This window comes from Etheostoma cragini, chromosome 14 (assembly GCF_013103735.1).
Source record: "Etheostoma cragini isolate CJK2018 chromosome 14, CSU_Ecrag_1.0, whole genome shotgun sequence".
Lineage (NCBI taxonomy): Eukaryota > Metazoa > Chordata > Actinopteri > Perciformes > Percidae > Etheostoma > Etheostoma cragini.
In genome coordinates, this window is record NC_048420.1 from 14,375,516 (window position 1) to 14,391,814 (window position 16,299).

General features: G+C 38.4%; 2 protein-coding genes across 7 annotated transcripts; both read right to left on the reverse strand.

Moving 5' to 3' along the window:
- Positions 1 to 650: 650 nt before the first annotated feature.
- Positions 651 to 4,452, reverse strand: psmg2 (proteasome (prosome, macropain) assembly chaperone 2). 2 transcript variants are annotated; one of them, XM_034892502.1, is made up of 7 exons: positions 4,207 to 4,452; positions 3,369 to 3,540; positions 2,846 to 2,904; positions 2,468 to 2,586; positions 2,195 to 2,374; positions 1,448 to 1,568; positions 651 to 1,216 (listed from the first exon to the last, which is right to left on the reverse strand). In XM_034892502.1, exons 1-7 carry the CDS (start codon positions 4,261 to 4,263, stop codon positions 1,136 to 1,138), a joined length of 789 nt encoding a protein of 262 aa, XP_034748393.1. In that variant the 5' UTR covers positions 4,264 to 4,452; the 3' UTR covers positions 651 to 1,135. The 2 variants fall into 2 exon arrangements, with proteins under 2 accessions (XP_034748393.1, XP_034748394.1); XM_034892503.1 differs by having other exon boundaries at positions 1,077 to 1,216; positions 1,409 to 1,568.
- Positions 4,453 to 4,806: 354 nt separating this feature from the next.
- On the reverse strand, positions 4,807 to 9,602 carry LOC117957002 (probable 2-ketogluconate reductase). 5 transcript variants are annotated; one of them, XM_034892497.1, is made up of 7 exons: positions 9,419 to 9,602; positions 8,921 to 9,038; positions 7,092 to 7,470; positions 6,632 to 6,800; positions 6,169 to 6,347; positions 5,947 to 6,043; positions 4,807 to 5,303 (listed from the first exon to the last, which is right to left on the reverse strand). In XM_034892497.1, exons 2-7 carry the CDS (start codon positions 9,035 to 9,037, stop codon positions 5,147 to 5,149), a joined length of 1,098 nt encoding a protein of 365 aa, XP_034748388.1. In that variant the 5' UTR covers position 9,038; positions 9,419 to 9,602; the 3' UTR covers positions 4,807 to 5,146. The 5 variants fall into 5 exon arrangements, with proteins under 5 accessions (XP_034748388.1, XP_034748387.1, XP_034748390.1 ...); XM_034892496.1 differs by having other exon boundaries at positions 8,921 to 9,042; XM_034892499.1 differs by lacking the exon at positions 8,921 to 9,038.
- Positions 9,603 to 16,299: the final 6,697 nt, after the last annotated feature.

Genomic DNA, 16,299 nt, shown 5'->3' on the forward strand with positions numbered 1-16,299 from the left:
TCATAAAGACTGGAAAAAAACTAACAGAGAGAAAAAAAAAAAAAGACAAGTTGCCTTTTTATGGATGGTTACGTGTTGAACTTTTTCTTTGCTAAAAGCAGTTACTTCCACTGGTTGCCTGGCAACTGCTTAAAGCTAAGAAACAACCATTAAAAAAAAAAAACAGCAACTTGTTTGGCCCCGTTGAAATACTATTTAATTTTTCTATGTTAAGCCGTTTCCAGTCTTCATGTTAACAGAGTGCTTTGTCTAGCAACGCAAACATTAACTCTGAGGTCCATGAATAACTCTTGTATGTCCAACAGTAAAGCAAGGTTAAATTAAGTAAATTAACAAATTGTTTTGATTTATGACATTTTGTTGGCCAAGGTATCTCATAATTAAAGGACACATAACTTAACATTTAATATAACTTACCTCTCTGTCAGAGTTGATAGGTGTATTTCACTAAATTTCAAACTATTCCTCTAGAAATACCTTAGAAATGACCTGTTTCTAAGCAGATATTAGTAATATTTTAAAGCATGGTCTTTCAGAGCCAAGTCTTCATTTTATGATTCTCACTTGCAATTGTAGAAAATTATTTTCCCACAAGCAATGCTACACAGAAACCACCCAAAATAATGATGCAGACATAAAGGAAAACCACAAACTTGGCAGAACAGCTTTACAAAGTCAACATATTAATCAGAGTGCCGCCTTGTTACCACTAGGAAGTTGTTGTAACATGTTTGTAGAAAGGAATCAAATTACAGAGAGGCGGGACTGCCAGGAATACAGAATGGCACCTGGCCAACTACTTTCTGTTAGGCGGGCAGGGTCCGGTATGAGTAACATAATCAAACTCTTAATCATTAGATAAATTCACACTGGACTCAATGCTTCACTGGGAAGGAAAAAAAAATTTAAATGCTGCATTACAAGAAAATATTATTCCAGATGTGCAAGTTTGGGTCAATTCCTGTACATGACGTAATGTTGTGTACATTTAAAGGTTATCTAAATAAAGGAGTGGGACTAAAACTAAGTTTTAGATCCAGACCAAGTAAACTCAATATAATACATATATAAGACTTTGCTGCAGTTCCTAGTTCTTAATTATGAGCTGAAATAGCAAAAACTAAATGTGTGTGTATCAGAACAGCGCTGGAGGGATACCGCTGCCAAAAAGAAGACTCCAGGAAGTTGGGATCTTCCATTTGTTGGGCGTTTGGCTCTGAAACGTGAATCAGACAAAACCCTGATTAGAAAGTAATAGTCGTAAATCACACATTATAGTATTTGGTGAGTTCTGAAACAAACTAAGCATGTTGTCCACCATGACAGAATACTTTTCTTAAATGAGTTTAAAGTCTCTGAAAGTTTTTTCTTACTGTACTGAAAAGTATAAGTAGCTCTGTAACCTAACTGTGTATGTACGGCTGTCTGCTCAAGTGTGTACACTTACAGGATTTTCCAGCAGATGAAGCCAGTTGTTGAGGTGGTTGACCAGCGTGAAGGCGTCTGGGATGTTGTCGCCTTCTGAACAGAAGAGCAGCAGCACAGCCAGAGGGAGATCCTCTGCACAGCTGAAACACAACATCCAGCACACATGGTCAAACACAATAAAACACCCCTGAGCGAAACCTATTACAGGGTGGCTTCAGCATGATGAATTTAAAAAAAAAATTGTAATAGAGAAAGTGTGTTTTGACATTATCCAGTAGCAGTATGTTAGAATTGTACAGAAGGGCAACTTTTTCATAATTATGACTGATTATCTTGTTATTATGAGATAGAATGTTGACATGGTCAACAGTTGTCACATGGCAACACTTCACATGCTCTCACACACACACACACACACACACACACACACCCACACACCCACACACCCACACACACACACAGCTGGTGAACAATTATGACTGCATTTAATGAGTAAATTATATCAGGATGCAACATAACCGGCTCAATATTCAGTTAGTTGCTGTATTTGGTTAGATATACAGAACCATGACTCCTGACTCATTGACTTCTTCTTAGAACCTCTAAAATTAGCTTCAATTTTAACATTAAAAATAAATAAAAACAGGCACACAAATAATCCATCTAAAATGTATCTTTGTGTACTTTCAGATAAATCATGATTTGAGGTCTGTATGAAGTAACAGACCTCAAATCGTGAAACAGGCAGATGCAGCTCTCTTGGTACCTGTCGGTGTAAAGTCCTTTGGTTATGCCTCCTCCGGGGATGTAGAGGCGTGGCTCCGTGTTGGCGTCTGACAACCCTGGGAAGGCCGACACTCGCTCCATCTCCTTCCAACCGAGCTCCTTCAAAGCATCCGCACTCTCCTTCAGCAGGGACGGAGTGACCAGGTACCTCAAAGGAGTGCTAACACGGACACACACATGTTAGCAGAGATCACTGTAAACGGCAAAGGCAAAGAAATGCAGCGATGATGTGAAGTCCGTTGGTTGAAAGTACCCCTGCAGCTGCTGGTCGTCCCTCTGGTAGGCGTGGCTGCTGGACAGAACTACAGTCCTGGAGAACCCGCTGGCTTTGATCCAAGACACAAGCAACTGACGGAACTTTTTGGATTTTGTCTGCAATTAAAACAAAGGTTAGAGCCACAAATACACCAAATACACTCACACCATTCTAAGTCCATGGAAACACAAACTACATCATCATCATACATGCATAAATATGTAGTTCATGTTCTCTTAAAACATATCTCAGCTTTAAAAAAAACTAGATTATACAATTGAAAACGTAGGCCTCAAACTAAAAAAAAACCACTCACTTAGGTCACAAAAGATGAAGAATAACCTCAAGCCGCTATGCAACAGACTGTGGATTTACCTGAATAATTGGCGCCCTGATTTGAAGAACTGCCATCTTCAGTTCTGTTGCTGTGTAAACTGTTGATGAGAAAAGGTCAACAGATTCATTGTGGGTTAGTTTTTTTATGTGTCGGGTTTCTTTTAACTTCAGCGCAGTGCCAAATTACACTCCTGACACTTTATCTCACAATTTATTCATAGTGTGCCGACACCCACTGAGACCCTGTTTTGGTCTATTCGGTAAAGAAGCACCATTCAGTGTTCATTTTAGTCTCTGACAACCAATGACTTTGGGAGAATGTAGAGTAACACAATAAGACAACCGGACCAGAAGACAAAGACAGTAGGCATGGCCTGTTTGTCAAACAGTACAACACATTTAACACTAATAAGTTTCAGTACAGATTAGAGTTTTTGGCTACACATGCAGATTAGCAAACTGTACTTTCACAGACCAACTAAAGATAGTATTAGGCCCTCAGTGCTGGTTTAATAGAGAACATACTTCACAGATGTAATTGGCACATTTACTTAGATGGTACCTTCTGCAGGGGTGTGCAGCTCCTCAGCATCTTCTTTGCAGTTGGCGTAAGGGTTGTTTCCAGTCATGGGAATGAGACAGTCTGTGTGTATGTAGCCAACTCTGCTCATGTTGAGAGTGGACACAATGAGGTCCACAGCCAGCTGGCCCACATTACCGACAGCCACTGCTGGCTAGTGGGGAGAATAAAAAGTAGCAATTGATTTCATTCTTTTTCGTGCTGCATTTCAAGGTTTAGTAACGAATTGCAGCTCTGTATAAAAAGCTAAATGGTGATTAATATAATTGTAAATACATGAGTAATAATAATCTAGTGATATAACATTTGACAGTATAACAGTGACAAGGGCCATTTATATGCATGGAGTACTTTTGATATGCTCGTACTTTAACTTTTACTATGCAGGACTTTCATTCATGTGATTGGGTATTCTAACAGTGTGGTATTGTTGCTTTTAGATTGCTAACCTTTGATTCAGGGCTATACATGTAAATAAAACTGACATGACTTGGACTTGACTCTGATCCCATAAAATAACAAAAACTGTACCATATTTTAAGGAATCCGTATTTTTATAATAATCCTTTGGCGGTTTCCGCTTTCTTTAATGTAATTATGACAATGGCCCATCCCATCCAATAAGAGTGAGTACAGCAAACTGGCACTAGCAAAACTGAGCCGGATATTTTTCCGGTAAGACTTTACGTCTAAAATAAAACTACAAGGCGTGAGCACGGACTCTTTAATGACACACATTGTACAGGGAAGCCTAAATTAATTGTAGCTAAATATTTGCCTCTGTCAAAGTGAAACCACAAACTCCAGATGTGTCACTCACCATGACGAGGGTGAAATCTTTGAAGGAGGGCGGTGAGTTTTGCGAGGAGATAAACATGGTGCCGTTTAGCTGCTGGACACACAGAGCCAAACAGGTACCGAGTAAGAGATTTAAATCTAATTATACAATATTGTCCACAAAGTTTTCGCTTCTATTTTCATGCCTGCTTGCGAGGACCTTCTGACTCGGCGTCGATTGTTGATGATTGAGCGACTTTAGGGCCTCCTGTGAATGCCTGAGTAAAATATATCTGTGAGGGTTAATTTCTGAAAAAAATATATTTAGTACAGGTCTGTAACGGATGTAACAATCTGTTTTTATCGGTCTATGTATCTCCTTTAGGATAAATATGAGTTTGAATTACAATCAGGCATATTAACGGTCAAACTGCAGCTCCACAAAGATTTGTTGCGCAGTAGAGATCGGCAACTCCCCTTCCTTAAATATCATGTACAACTTGGTGATTGCCAATATCTGTCAGTTTAACAACTTTTGCAGTAAATGTATTTCATATTTGTAAGATCTAAAAGAATGTCAACATTTGCAAGCATGTTGTGCTTTATTTTACATCTGGTAGGGGTCATGAAGGTCGAGTGTGCAAGTTGCAAAATTTGAGGAAACTCTATTATATTTCTTTTTTTTGTTGGTGCAGCATACGTATACTTTGTATTTAATTGTCACAGTCATTCAGTATAACTAAGTTATTATGCTACACTAAAGTACACTTAACGTTAAAATCCTTATCTAATCATGTCATTTCTAACTAATTAATCATGCTAATTGATACATTTTGTTAATCTTAATATAACAAATCATCATGTTTATCAAAGTAGTTGTGGCAGACTATTAGACAGAACGACCAAACAGCTAATCAATGAACTTCATTTTGCAATAGAAAACCACTTTTTTACTACAGACAGTTGAGGTACTATCAGGACAGTCATTTGGGTTTGACTTCATTGGGAATAGTTTGGCCCTTCAGTGCAGCAACAGCATTTTCTACCATCCTCTGCACCATTCTTCTTGTTGTAGTGTACGTGTTGGTGCCAACGTGGGGGGTGATCAGCACATTAGGAAGGCCAAGGAGAGGATGATCCCTGCACGACATGAAGAAGAGGAGTTGTAAGGAACCAGCAGGGACTTGGTTGAGTGTTGGTAAATGTTAAACTCTGCTTTGGATGGCTGATGAGAGTGAAGTTGAATTCAGAAAACCAAAACAACAAGCTAAAAGATGCTAAACGCGTCTTAGAGCTATACAGAGCTGCAGGGTGTACGTTCGTGACAAGTGACATCTTCCTCATATATTTGATCCATAGAACACTGCCTAGTGCAGCTTTGAAGACAAGTGACATAATCATTTATAGTAGAAATACAAAAAGACACATTCTTGACCCCAAAATGAAAACAATTATATCCTATTTTATATTTATGAATGAAACTGACATTGATCTGTATGAAACTTGTATGCCAGCAGCCTACATACTGTGTTCATCTGTGATCTATTGATGTGACAAGGTAAATATGTGTACAGTTAAGCGAGACTATGTAACTTTTGCTGGGAATTCACTCAGTAATGTTAAGTACCCGCATCAATTTTTAATCTAAAGACTGTAGTAGCAAAACTCCTTAGTTTTATTGCTCATGGGTACAAAAAAACAATTCAAAGAGGAAGAATCTTCTTCTTTCAAAGTTCACACAGTCTTCCTTTAATGAACTGGGATTGGATAGTGTGGGCGAGACCTGGGTAGAGGTTCAGGGTGAGTCACGTCTAATGCCGCCGCACGAATTGTTCCAGACTGCAGAGCTTTGACTAAAGCATCCTGGTCCACAACCAGACCTGAGGAATGAAGGGTCCAAAAATACATTAAACATTCAGAACATTCAGTTTTAGAATAACGTCACAGTAGTGTTCTTAATTCTTTAACAAAGATTAGTAAAGTCTAGGAAATGTTTCATCCTCACCCCTGCTGATGTTGACCAGTGTAGCTGTGGGTTTCATGAGGGACAGCTCTCTGTGGCTTATCAGGCCTGTGGTTTCAGGAGTCAGGTCCACCGCCAGCATGACAAAGTCCGACGCTTTCAGCAGGTCATCCATGTTGTCATGGTAACTCGCACCCACCGCCTGCTCATCTTCAACAGTCCTAAACAGCACATAGACAAGAGGAAGCTGACCATTACCACTGTCTCATTCATTCATTGCTTTATAATATCTGGTTATAGTGGTGAGTACAGACATTGGCAAAGCTTTTTTGTTCCATTTTTGGATCTTGATATATTATATCATCCCAAAATTATCATAAATCATTTTTTCCCCTAACTTTATATTTTTTGGCTGTACAACAGGTATAGTTTCAGGAAGTATGCTTGTATTTCATGTGAAATTTCTAAATGAATCAAAAGAACAATTTTCCCACAAATCTTTTACCTCCTGCTCCTGTTGTGATACAGGATCTTCATGTCAAATCCTTTTCCTCTTTGAGCAATTTTGGAGCCAATGTGTCCCATTCCAATAATTCCTAGAGTTGACCCTGTGACTTCAACTCCCATCCTGCATTGTTTATGCGTGGTGTTGGGGTTAACAGCAATTTGGTGACCTACGGAAAATCACGTCATTTCCTTAAAAAAGGTTGTTTTTTATTACCAATGCCCCATTGAGGAGCATACTGCCTCTCGTCTGGCCTCCTACAACAAAAAATGTATAAGCACATCATTTTTTGTTTTGTTAGACTTGCTCTCAAAGCCGCATAAGTGAAATAAGCTGAAAGTCTAAGTTTTGTAATTGTAAGGATTCAGTTCAACTTTGACCTTGGGAGTCTTAGGATACATGGTTTCCTTTAGATTGTACAGTCCTTTTAAGAAAATGTATGACTTTGGTCTTGACTTACCTTCAACGATATTGCGTGCCGATGCCAGAAGCAGACCCATTGCAATATCAGCAGTGGCATCGCTCACCACACCAGGTGTGTTGGTCACCTTCACTCCCAGACTGGTGATGTACGACACATCCAGGTGGTCGATGCCCACTCCTCCGTTGGCGACCACTCTCAGTGAGGGAAGGGAACTGAGCAGCGCAGGTTTGGGTGCCGGAAGGGCGTTCCACACAAACATGGCCTGGATTTTAGGACCGTGCAGCAGAGGGTTTTGAAGGAAGTCTTTGAGGCAGATGATTTGGAAGTGTTGTTTCATTATATCAGTAACCTCTTCAATGTAACCTTGTCCGCCCACCTCTGAGATCAGAGCCCATGGCTTGTTGTCCTCCATTACCTGATGGGATAAAACCCAAGTCAAAGAGGGGACAGAGGTTGAGTATATGGTGTCTCAAAATACCCCGGCCCATCCATGACCTACAGAAACATATTGGCTTGTTCATTTCTTTTAACTTTTATTTTATACCTGTCCTATTCTCTTATAGCCCTTTTATTTTATATTCCCTTTAATGAATGCATTTAATTGTTTTAATTTGATGTTTTATTTAAAGCACTTTAAATTGCCTTTTTGCTGAAATGTGCAATATAAATAAAGTTGCCTTGCCTCTATAGTCAAATCCATTCTCAGTAATGACATATTAATAAAGATCAGGCTCTCGTTTTGTTAATATTAAACAGCTATGTAAATCGTTTCTGTAATTACGGTTTATTGATATAATTGTTTCATATGTTCATGTATGCTCCAAGGTCATTTCAAATAAGTCTTACTTACTTGGCAAAAAATACTTTTCTGGTTCGGATTCTGAACTGTTATGGGAAAAAGTTGGAATGGACCACACGGTACTCACAAGTGATCCTTGTTTGAGTAGTTTCCCTCTGCTCATGAACCAGGAAGAACTACAAAGGTATGTGGAGGATTTCAAAATAAGAGCCCTTTCCAACGCCACTAGCTACTATTGCTCATATCCTTCTCCTTCTATTACTGCCCTACAATATAATGAAATTATAACAATACTACTATTACTACTACTAATAATAATAACAACAACAACAACAACAAAAATAATAATAATAACACAATATTGTTTCAAAATAACCCAGGCCATGGTAGCCTATTTTACTGTTTGTAAAATGGTGATACCAGTAACATTGCATAAAGATGCATGAACAGAGACTGTTGCCTCTGCTGGGTCAGGAGGTTCAGCAACACCATCCTGTTTAATTTCTCACCTGACTGGAAAGGTTGAGAACTGTGGACTTTGACCCGGACTTTATGTTAGACATTTGTATTAAATTTAAATTCAAATTTCAACACCCATCTGAGATAACATCGATGACTACATCATGACATATTTATGTTATTTTTCAGACTTTTTGATTGCTCCCTGAAGAGCTACAGAAGACATGATGCAACTGTTCTCACATAGTACTCCTTGTGACAAGTAAACCGTGCATGGTCATGATTGGTGGAGTATCCCTTTAAGTTGAATTTGGTTACAATTAACTAATTCAAGTTGCACTTCAAGTCTGTGTTTCAGTAAAGTATTAGTTTAATTTTGTTTTAACTCCCCATTACCCCTGGAACGTAATTCAGCCTGAAATCTGACCTGCACAAAACACTCCTTCATCTCTCCCTCCTCTCGTATAACTCCATAATGTTAAACATTGAATTCCTTTGCACCACGATTATACGAATATAAGAGCACTGCACCATGCATCTTCTTACCCCAACCAAAGTTTGCATTCTGCATATCCCCCCAAATACTTGTGAAATGTATATTGCAAACCTTTTTTTGTAGCAGTTGGCGTACGGATCTGTGTATGTTTGTCACATTTAGGATCTGGGACGTTTGTGCTGGAGCCCACAGTTTCCTTGCACACCGGACATAGCAGACACTTTGCATTCTGGCTGGCAAATTCATGATATTGTCAGTACAGAGTTTAGTTATGTTAAAAATAAAAACAAAAAATTGATGCTTATGTGTGAATATAGATTCATGAGAATGAGAATAATTAAAGAGGCAATCAATGAAATAATCCTCAAGAGATTTAACATAAAACAAAGGGAAGTAAAATGTTACAAATGTAAAAGCTGCATGCAGTAAAAGTCCATAGGTCAAATTACTATGAATAAATTATTAACTTGTGGCTCAACTAAAAAAATAAAAGAAAACCTATGTGTGTGTTAAAAAAGAAAATGCAGTAAATGTTCCAAAAATGTTTGATGCACATATTGGTGGAATGGCATCAGATTTGAATTTACCCAATGTTAGTTGAGTTCTTACCTTCAGCTGGAGCTTGAGGAGGTTTTCTCCACCTTGCTGTTTCCTGACTCTCAGTTATGAGGAGTGCAAACGGAGGGGGTGAAAGAAGACATTTAGCTGGTCTTTGATAATATTCAACCTCCTATTTGCTTCATATGAATAGATGAAACTTGAAAGCAGCACAGAGGGCTGTACACCCGGTGGCAAAGGGAGGAGAAGACTTAATTAGGCTTAGTGGCCAAGGGGGCAAAAAGTTTCAGGGTTGTGATTGCACAAGACCGAGCTCAGCAACCAGTGGTCCGAAACTTGAGAAAAAGATCATTAATGGGCAAGTTAAGCAACTGTAGCAACAAATAACAATTGGAAGAACAGAATATAAAAAAGAGTACATGTGGTTTAGTTACATGCATGAAAACTGACAGTTGATCAACTAAATGTATGATCACCATGTGCAAAAAGAATGCATTCTAGCATCAACACAATGTTGAAAAGGCATAAGATTTTGTAAGATTTGTACACTGTGAAAGTGTGGACTAACGTGAATTATGATCGTCCATTAATCACATGCAAATTATAACAATAAGATAATTTTGTGAGTATGAGAAATCAGAATAACATTCAGATGAGTAAAACTTGTGTCAATTCACACAGATGAATTCCAAAGAGAAACAAACAACCATGTGTGGGGATGCTACCCAGCTCTGTTAATGTACTAACAATTTCACCATGAAATCTAAATAAGTGCTTTTTAACTTTTTGAAAGAAGACTGCCTTAGATCTTTCTGAACTTTGTGTTTTATTCTAAAGAGCACCTTCGTAATTTGTTTGAACTTCTGATCCATTCAGACTTTTTTCTTCCAAAGTCACATTTTGTCACAAAAAGTTATTTAAAAAAAAGTAAAAAAAAGTAAAAAAATCCACAGTGCAGCAAAACATTTGCTCAATCACAAGAAAGGAATCAACTTAATGTTCAATATTTTTGTTTGTGTATGCATGCATCAATCACCAAGGAAAATTCCACATAGGGTAACTACTGTGGCAATAAAATCCTTTCTGATGCTGATTTATTTATGCAGCTCCTTTAAAACTCAACAGAAGGTAGACATACTTGTGCTGGAGAAACTATCTATGTATAACTTAAAGTATACAGTTAGATGTCAGAATCAATCACTTATGGTCACTGGAATTTCAATACTAACAAAACTTAACTTAGTGTCACCAATTTAAGAAAGGCCCTTTTACAAATGTCAATTGAACATTCAACCACTAGGTGGCAGTAATGATCAACCTGTGGTGACTTCTTCACTTGTGTTTAAATGGGCTAATGGCCATTAAGTAAAAAAATATGCGAAGGTTGTGGCCTTAGTGTGGACATGAGAGTGAGTTCATATAATGTTTCATCAGAAGGGTTTTAACAGGCCTGCAGAGATCATAGCAAGAAGTTACAAAGTTAAAAAATAAACAACAACAGATTCTTTGTATGGCTCTTTGTTATCCCTGATGTAATCTTGTGATCCATCAAATGTATCCTGGGGCAGTCTCTATCCTCTATGTTGGGAAACAGACTGTGTCAATAGGCCTTTCTCACAGGAGACATTGTGACATGTGATAGTAGAAAAAAGCCCCAGGTGTTTCTAATAACTAACCAAAATCATTGCAACTGAATAGAATGCAGCCATTGTTAATTATTTACAACTGTGTTGTTCTACTTTGACAAGTTAAAATGCCTTCTGTGAAAAGGCCTCTAAGTCCTACAGAGGTGAAGATCATTTTATATAGCAAACAAAGAAACTATTACCTTATGACATATTTAGCCGTTGCTTTAAAAAACAGTGATTTACTATGTGTGTGTGAGTGTGTGTGTGTGTGTGGTGGCCACGTGTGCAAGCAGCTTAAATGTTTTCACTGTAAAGTAATCTCCCCACCTGGAAGAATGTGCTCCTCTTTCCTCCCTTTTCCTCCCTGTGATATCCTCCTTCCCTCTTTTAACTTCTCCTCTACAGCCCTGTCTGTTGCTTCTCTTCACCACACCCATCTCCTCCTTCTAGCTTCCTTGTCCACCCCTCTGTCATCTGGGCATCCATCTTCTTCTTCTTTTTTTAGATTTTATTTTAGATTTTTACCATTCCCTCCCATTCTCTCTTGTGCCTTTTTTTATGTCTCTCTATCATGCACCTAAGACTCCTTCCTGCTTTGTTCGTTTATCTATACTCTCCCGGAGTTATTAAGGCTTTCATTAAGCTAGTTTCGATCTCCAGACAAGCTCTGGTTCGATTTGACAGCAGGTGCCCTTTTAACAAAGGGCTGACTCAAGTGTTAGACACAGCAATTATATCCCTGGTTCATCACATAGCATTTTGGATATTGTTAACCGTACTGTTCTCTGATTAAATAAGCAGACATGGAAGTGTGATCCATGTCACATCAGGAGGTCAAAGGGCAAGTTTTAGTTATTTTAAGGCCAATGCATCACATTTTATTAAAGCATACCACCCGTCCTTATAAACACTTCATGAATCAGCATGACAGAAGGTGTTGTGTGGCGTGTTATGGTCCGATGTTGGTTGACAGTAGACAGAAGACTTGATACCTGAGGTGTTATCGCTGGCACGGAACAGCACAACTTACTGTTGTGAGTCCACAGCTTCATCCTGACTCAGCTTATCCACTTCACAGAGCTTTCTGAAGTCAAGGTGTATTCGCTTTTAATTTGGCCTTTTCTGAGCAGTTACAAATGAAAACTCCAAAACAACGCACATGACTTTGTAGGATTTGTAAATGGTGTTAGCGCTGTGATGTCATTACATTTCTGCTTTCTTTTGTTTACTGGCAGAAATAAATTGCAGTGAAACAAGGCATGTATCTATTTAAAACTCTTTTCTACTGTCACTTCCAACAATAAACTAATAGAGTGACCTGGAGTCACTGGAGTCAGAAATTATGCAGGTTAACGTTAGTAATACAGAAACCAGAAATCTGTTTTGGTGGCTTGTTTGGGGTGCTTGCATTTATAATTATGATATGCAAATTAAGTTATATTTTGTTTATGTTGTGGGGGCATCTTTGATGGCTGCAATCCTGCACTCTATTTTGTCATTTTAACTGTAATTGATGGTTGGCACTTCTCCAAGATCCTTTACTTAAGTAAAAGTAACAATACAAGAGTGTGAAAATAGTAAACAAATATTATCAGCTAAACAAATATTGTATTTGTTGTGTATTTGCCACTGTCACATTTGTGCTAGTCTGGCTCAACAGATGTGCATTGCATCTGTACAAGTGCATGTCTATTGTGACTCAGGCATCCAACAAAGGGTTTTGTTTCTTCTGGGATTTTACGGGACAAGTTTAGAGGGATCCTCCTCCTGCATGTGCTGTTGACTTGCAGGAGTGCAACAGAATGTTCACACTGGTGTCTTCTTAGCATGTCCTGGTTGAGAATAAATTCCCCTGCTGGGTATAATCCAGTCAGCTCGAGCATAAGTCTGCTATTCATGACGCACAGGTTGACTCAGTTGAGCCGTTCTTGTTCTCTAACTGCCGTTAGATCACCTGCTCCTCCTCTCTGATGTCCAGTGACACATGCTTTGTCTTTTGATACAGGGGGCACCTTCAGCGTACACTAAATACATATGGAACCTTTATTGCAGATCATAATAGCACTCATTGTTCAGTAATTTTGCAGAGTCTGAGTAAGAAATGTGAGAACTGCAACAGAAGCAGTAGCAAAGTCATGATGCTGCAGTCTTCATCTTTTGTTATGGAGAACTTTTGAAAGTGTAACTTTTAAGAGACCTTTGCTCAATAAGATCACAGTCCTGAGCCAGGTGATGGCTGCCAGAGAGCTTAGCTCACCTCGAAACTCCGGCCATACTCCTCAGCGGGTTCAGAGCAACAAAAGGTTTGCTCTGTGTGGTTAGATAACAGATCAGCGAGAAGAGGTGTTTGGTCCTCTACTGTGCAGCCCAGTGACTTCTTCATCCAGCAACAGCTACTTAGCCTCGCCTTGTAGCCGCCGTTACATAATAATGGAGTCTGTGCAGAGCCATGGCCCGGCTGAGTTAGAAGGTGGTTCTCCAGTTCAAAGCCTGTTGGCGTTTATATTGTGGGAGACTGGTGTGTGTGTGTGTGTGTGTGTGTGTGTGTGTGTGTGTGTGTGCATGCGTGCGTGGATGAGTGCAGAGTTGGGGATTGCTCTCCAGTCAGATCAATGCTATGCAAACCTTTTAGTCAGACGTTGCAGTGCTAGCTCTACAGTAATCAGGGACTCTCTCTCGGGGTCCAACTAACTGATGAGCTCTCACTTTTGTTGAGAGGGAGTAACAGTGTTTACTGTTAAAGTCAACGACATTAGAATCACAACATTATAATGTGAAATAATGCTACCACGGCACTTAACTGCTCACCTGAAACTGCATTGGTACAGGTGTCAGAGTCACTCATGATCTAAGTTCAGTCATTAAAAATGGATTGATTGACCTTTCATTAGCTTTTGTATTTGTTTCCTTGTAAATTTGCTTTGTTGTTTGAAACATGCAAGTTCTCTAGTTTTATAACAACAAGACAAAAAACTGTAAAATCTAAGGTTTTCTCAGATTTTTGTAATACTGATCATGATAACAGATTGTATGGCTCTCCTTGCACAGTATTGTTGTGGAACACTGGATGTTAATGTTTTCTGTCCTGGTTTGAAATGTATGTTTGCTCATTCATCATGTGTTCTTGTTTGCTTGTTTGTACTTTGTGTTGGAACTCTGCTATCATTTTAGACCCTGCCACTCTCATCACTTGATTCACTTCACCTGCTCATCCTCCCCACTCACCTGTTTCAAGTACATCTACCACTCAGTTCCACTCGTCCCTGCCACAGTGTCTCTGTGCTTTATGCCTCAACTTTACAGCATTTAGTATATTTTTCAAACATTATTTTGATCGTGAGCTAGTATAGACCCAGTTTGTTAATTTAGGGTTTTGCCTTAGCCTGACCCCTTTGTATTGTTAGCTACCTGAAGTCTTGTATCATTGTTAAGGAAAGACTCTTTGCTAATAGCTTTGCCCCCTGTGTCATGCTCCTGGGTTATTTTGCTTCTGAACTGTGACAGTTTTCTCTCAATCATGTTTTTAGAGATGTCCATGTTTGGGGGTTACTGACTATTATCTAACTAACACACACACGGTTTGAATATGACCGGGACCTTAGTTGCATTTCTTATCCCATTTCTTCTTATTCCTCTGCTGTCAATACAAAAGGCATAAAATGACCCCCTGAAAAAACCTTGCTTAGATGCTTTTTGCACCTGCACACAACTGGGGTTGGATGTGCACATCAACCATTTCTTCTAGATTTAGATTTTTTTTATATTGTACAGTATACATGTCATATTCTATATTTTTAATGGTGACCTGAGTTCAATGTTGCATTTCTCTCCAGTGTTGTATGCATTCATGCATAAATCTCAGTTCCCTAAACCTCTGGGTATGGCAATGTCAGGGTTCATATAAGATCACATACCACTAACATTTGAAGGGACATTGGTCCTGCCCTCCTGAGTGATATGACTTCTGTGTACATTTCTTTTATAACCAACGTTGTTAACCGTTCATTGCAAAATTGCAAAGAAGTGCAACATTACATTATTATCTCGCATAATCTGTGATGATGCCTGCATGCACCTGTCTTTAATGCTTTTTAGACATGACTAAAAAGCATGACATGACATGTTATGGTTAGTTTTTGAATGCAGCAAATTATTCTGTCTGTTAGAAAGGTCAGGTGTTTGCTGACTCAGCAAGGAGGAGGGGTTCTCAGTGTATTTTTTTGGGTCCATTAAGAACATGGGCTGAATAAGCCTGGTGGCTTTGACTAATCATTTCAGGCAAAGCATGGTTCCCAATATGCCGGCAAGGGAACATATATCAAAATCTCTCTCATCATTATCATGCAATATTCAGAAATAAATAAGCTTTGTGAAGTCCGTCCAACAGAACGTATCAACCAGAGGTAATATCAGTGAATGCAAAGACAGTGAAAATAAAATAAATGAAGTCTAAACTCTTTATCTTTATCATTCTAATTCTTGCAAAGCACGTTGTTGCAAATACTCCTCATTAGGGAAAAAAACAACAACACATGCATGTAATAATACATGCAAAACTATGATTAGAGAATGCATTTACATTAAATTACATTTGCATTAAACTTCATTGTTGATTAATATTTCCATATACATATTATAATAAATAGATAAGATAGAAAAAGTAATTAATTGGTCCTCAGTCTACAATAAAAGAAGGAAAGCAAAGGAAACATAAATGAGGAGATGTAGGCCTATTCCAATAATCACAACTAGAAATAAAACTATTAATGTAAATACAGGAGAGTATACAGTATTTAGAGAGCCAAATAGAAATATGAACGCAATACAGTATTGTTTGCGGAGTAATGTCATGTAATGCCATGAGATGTTTCGGTATAAGGCTACAGTTTTTTTCATATTCCTGAGATATTTAGCACATATTATAAAGCACGCCAACATAATAATAATAATATCAAAAGTACATTTTATTTGGCGTACACCTTTCTAAATAAAAACAAGGACATCTTCCATGTTTAAAAAGGCATAAAAGAAGAAAATGCATAGAATAGCCTACATTTAGCTTCATAGAAATACATTTAAAAAAATAGACAACGTGATTCACTATCACTCTTTAATAACACATGACTCCTTACACGCACACTTGTGTTCAAATTATAACCCTATATGTATTATAAAATAATAATGAAATGTTTTATACCTATGATTACCATGTTTTAATGAATGTATTTAATTAAAGTCAGAAAAAAAACTTCTGTGTTGCCAGGACAACGCGGCTTCTCATTGGCCGCCGCAGCAACCCCGTGA

Excerpts from the sequence above, each read along its gene's own strand:
- LOC117957002 (XM_034892497.1), bottom strand. The coding sequence starts at position 9,037 with ATGCAAAGTGTCTGCTATGTCCGGTGTGCAAGGAAACTGTGGGCTCCA. Across the intron at positions 6,801-7,091 it reads GGCACGCAATATCGTTGAAG|GTCACCAAATTGCTGTTAAC; the intron begins GTAAGTCAAGAC and ends GATTTTCCGTAG. Across the intron at positions 6,044-6,168 it reads ACTGGTCAACATCAGCAGGG|GTCTGGTTGTGGACCAGGAT; the intron begins GTGAGGATGAAA and ends TTCATTCCTCAG.
- psmg2 (XM_034892502.1), bottom strand. The coding sequence starts at position 4,263 with ATGTTTATCTCCTCGCAAAACTCACCGCCCTCCTTCAAAGATTTCACC. Across the intron at positions 3,541-4,206 it reads AAGATTTCACCCTCGTCATG|CCAGCAGTGGCTGTCGGTAA; the intron begins GTGAGTGACACA and ends TCTCCCCACTAG. Across the intron at positions 2,375-2,467 it reads GACGACCAGCAGCTGCAGGG|CACTCCTTTGAGGTACCTGG; the intron begins GTACTTTCAACC and ends TGTCCGTGTTAG.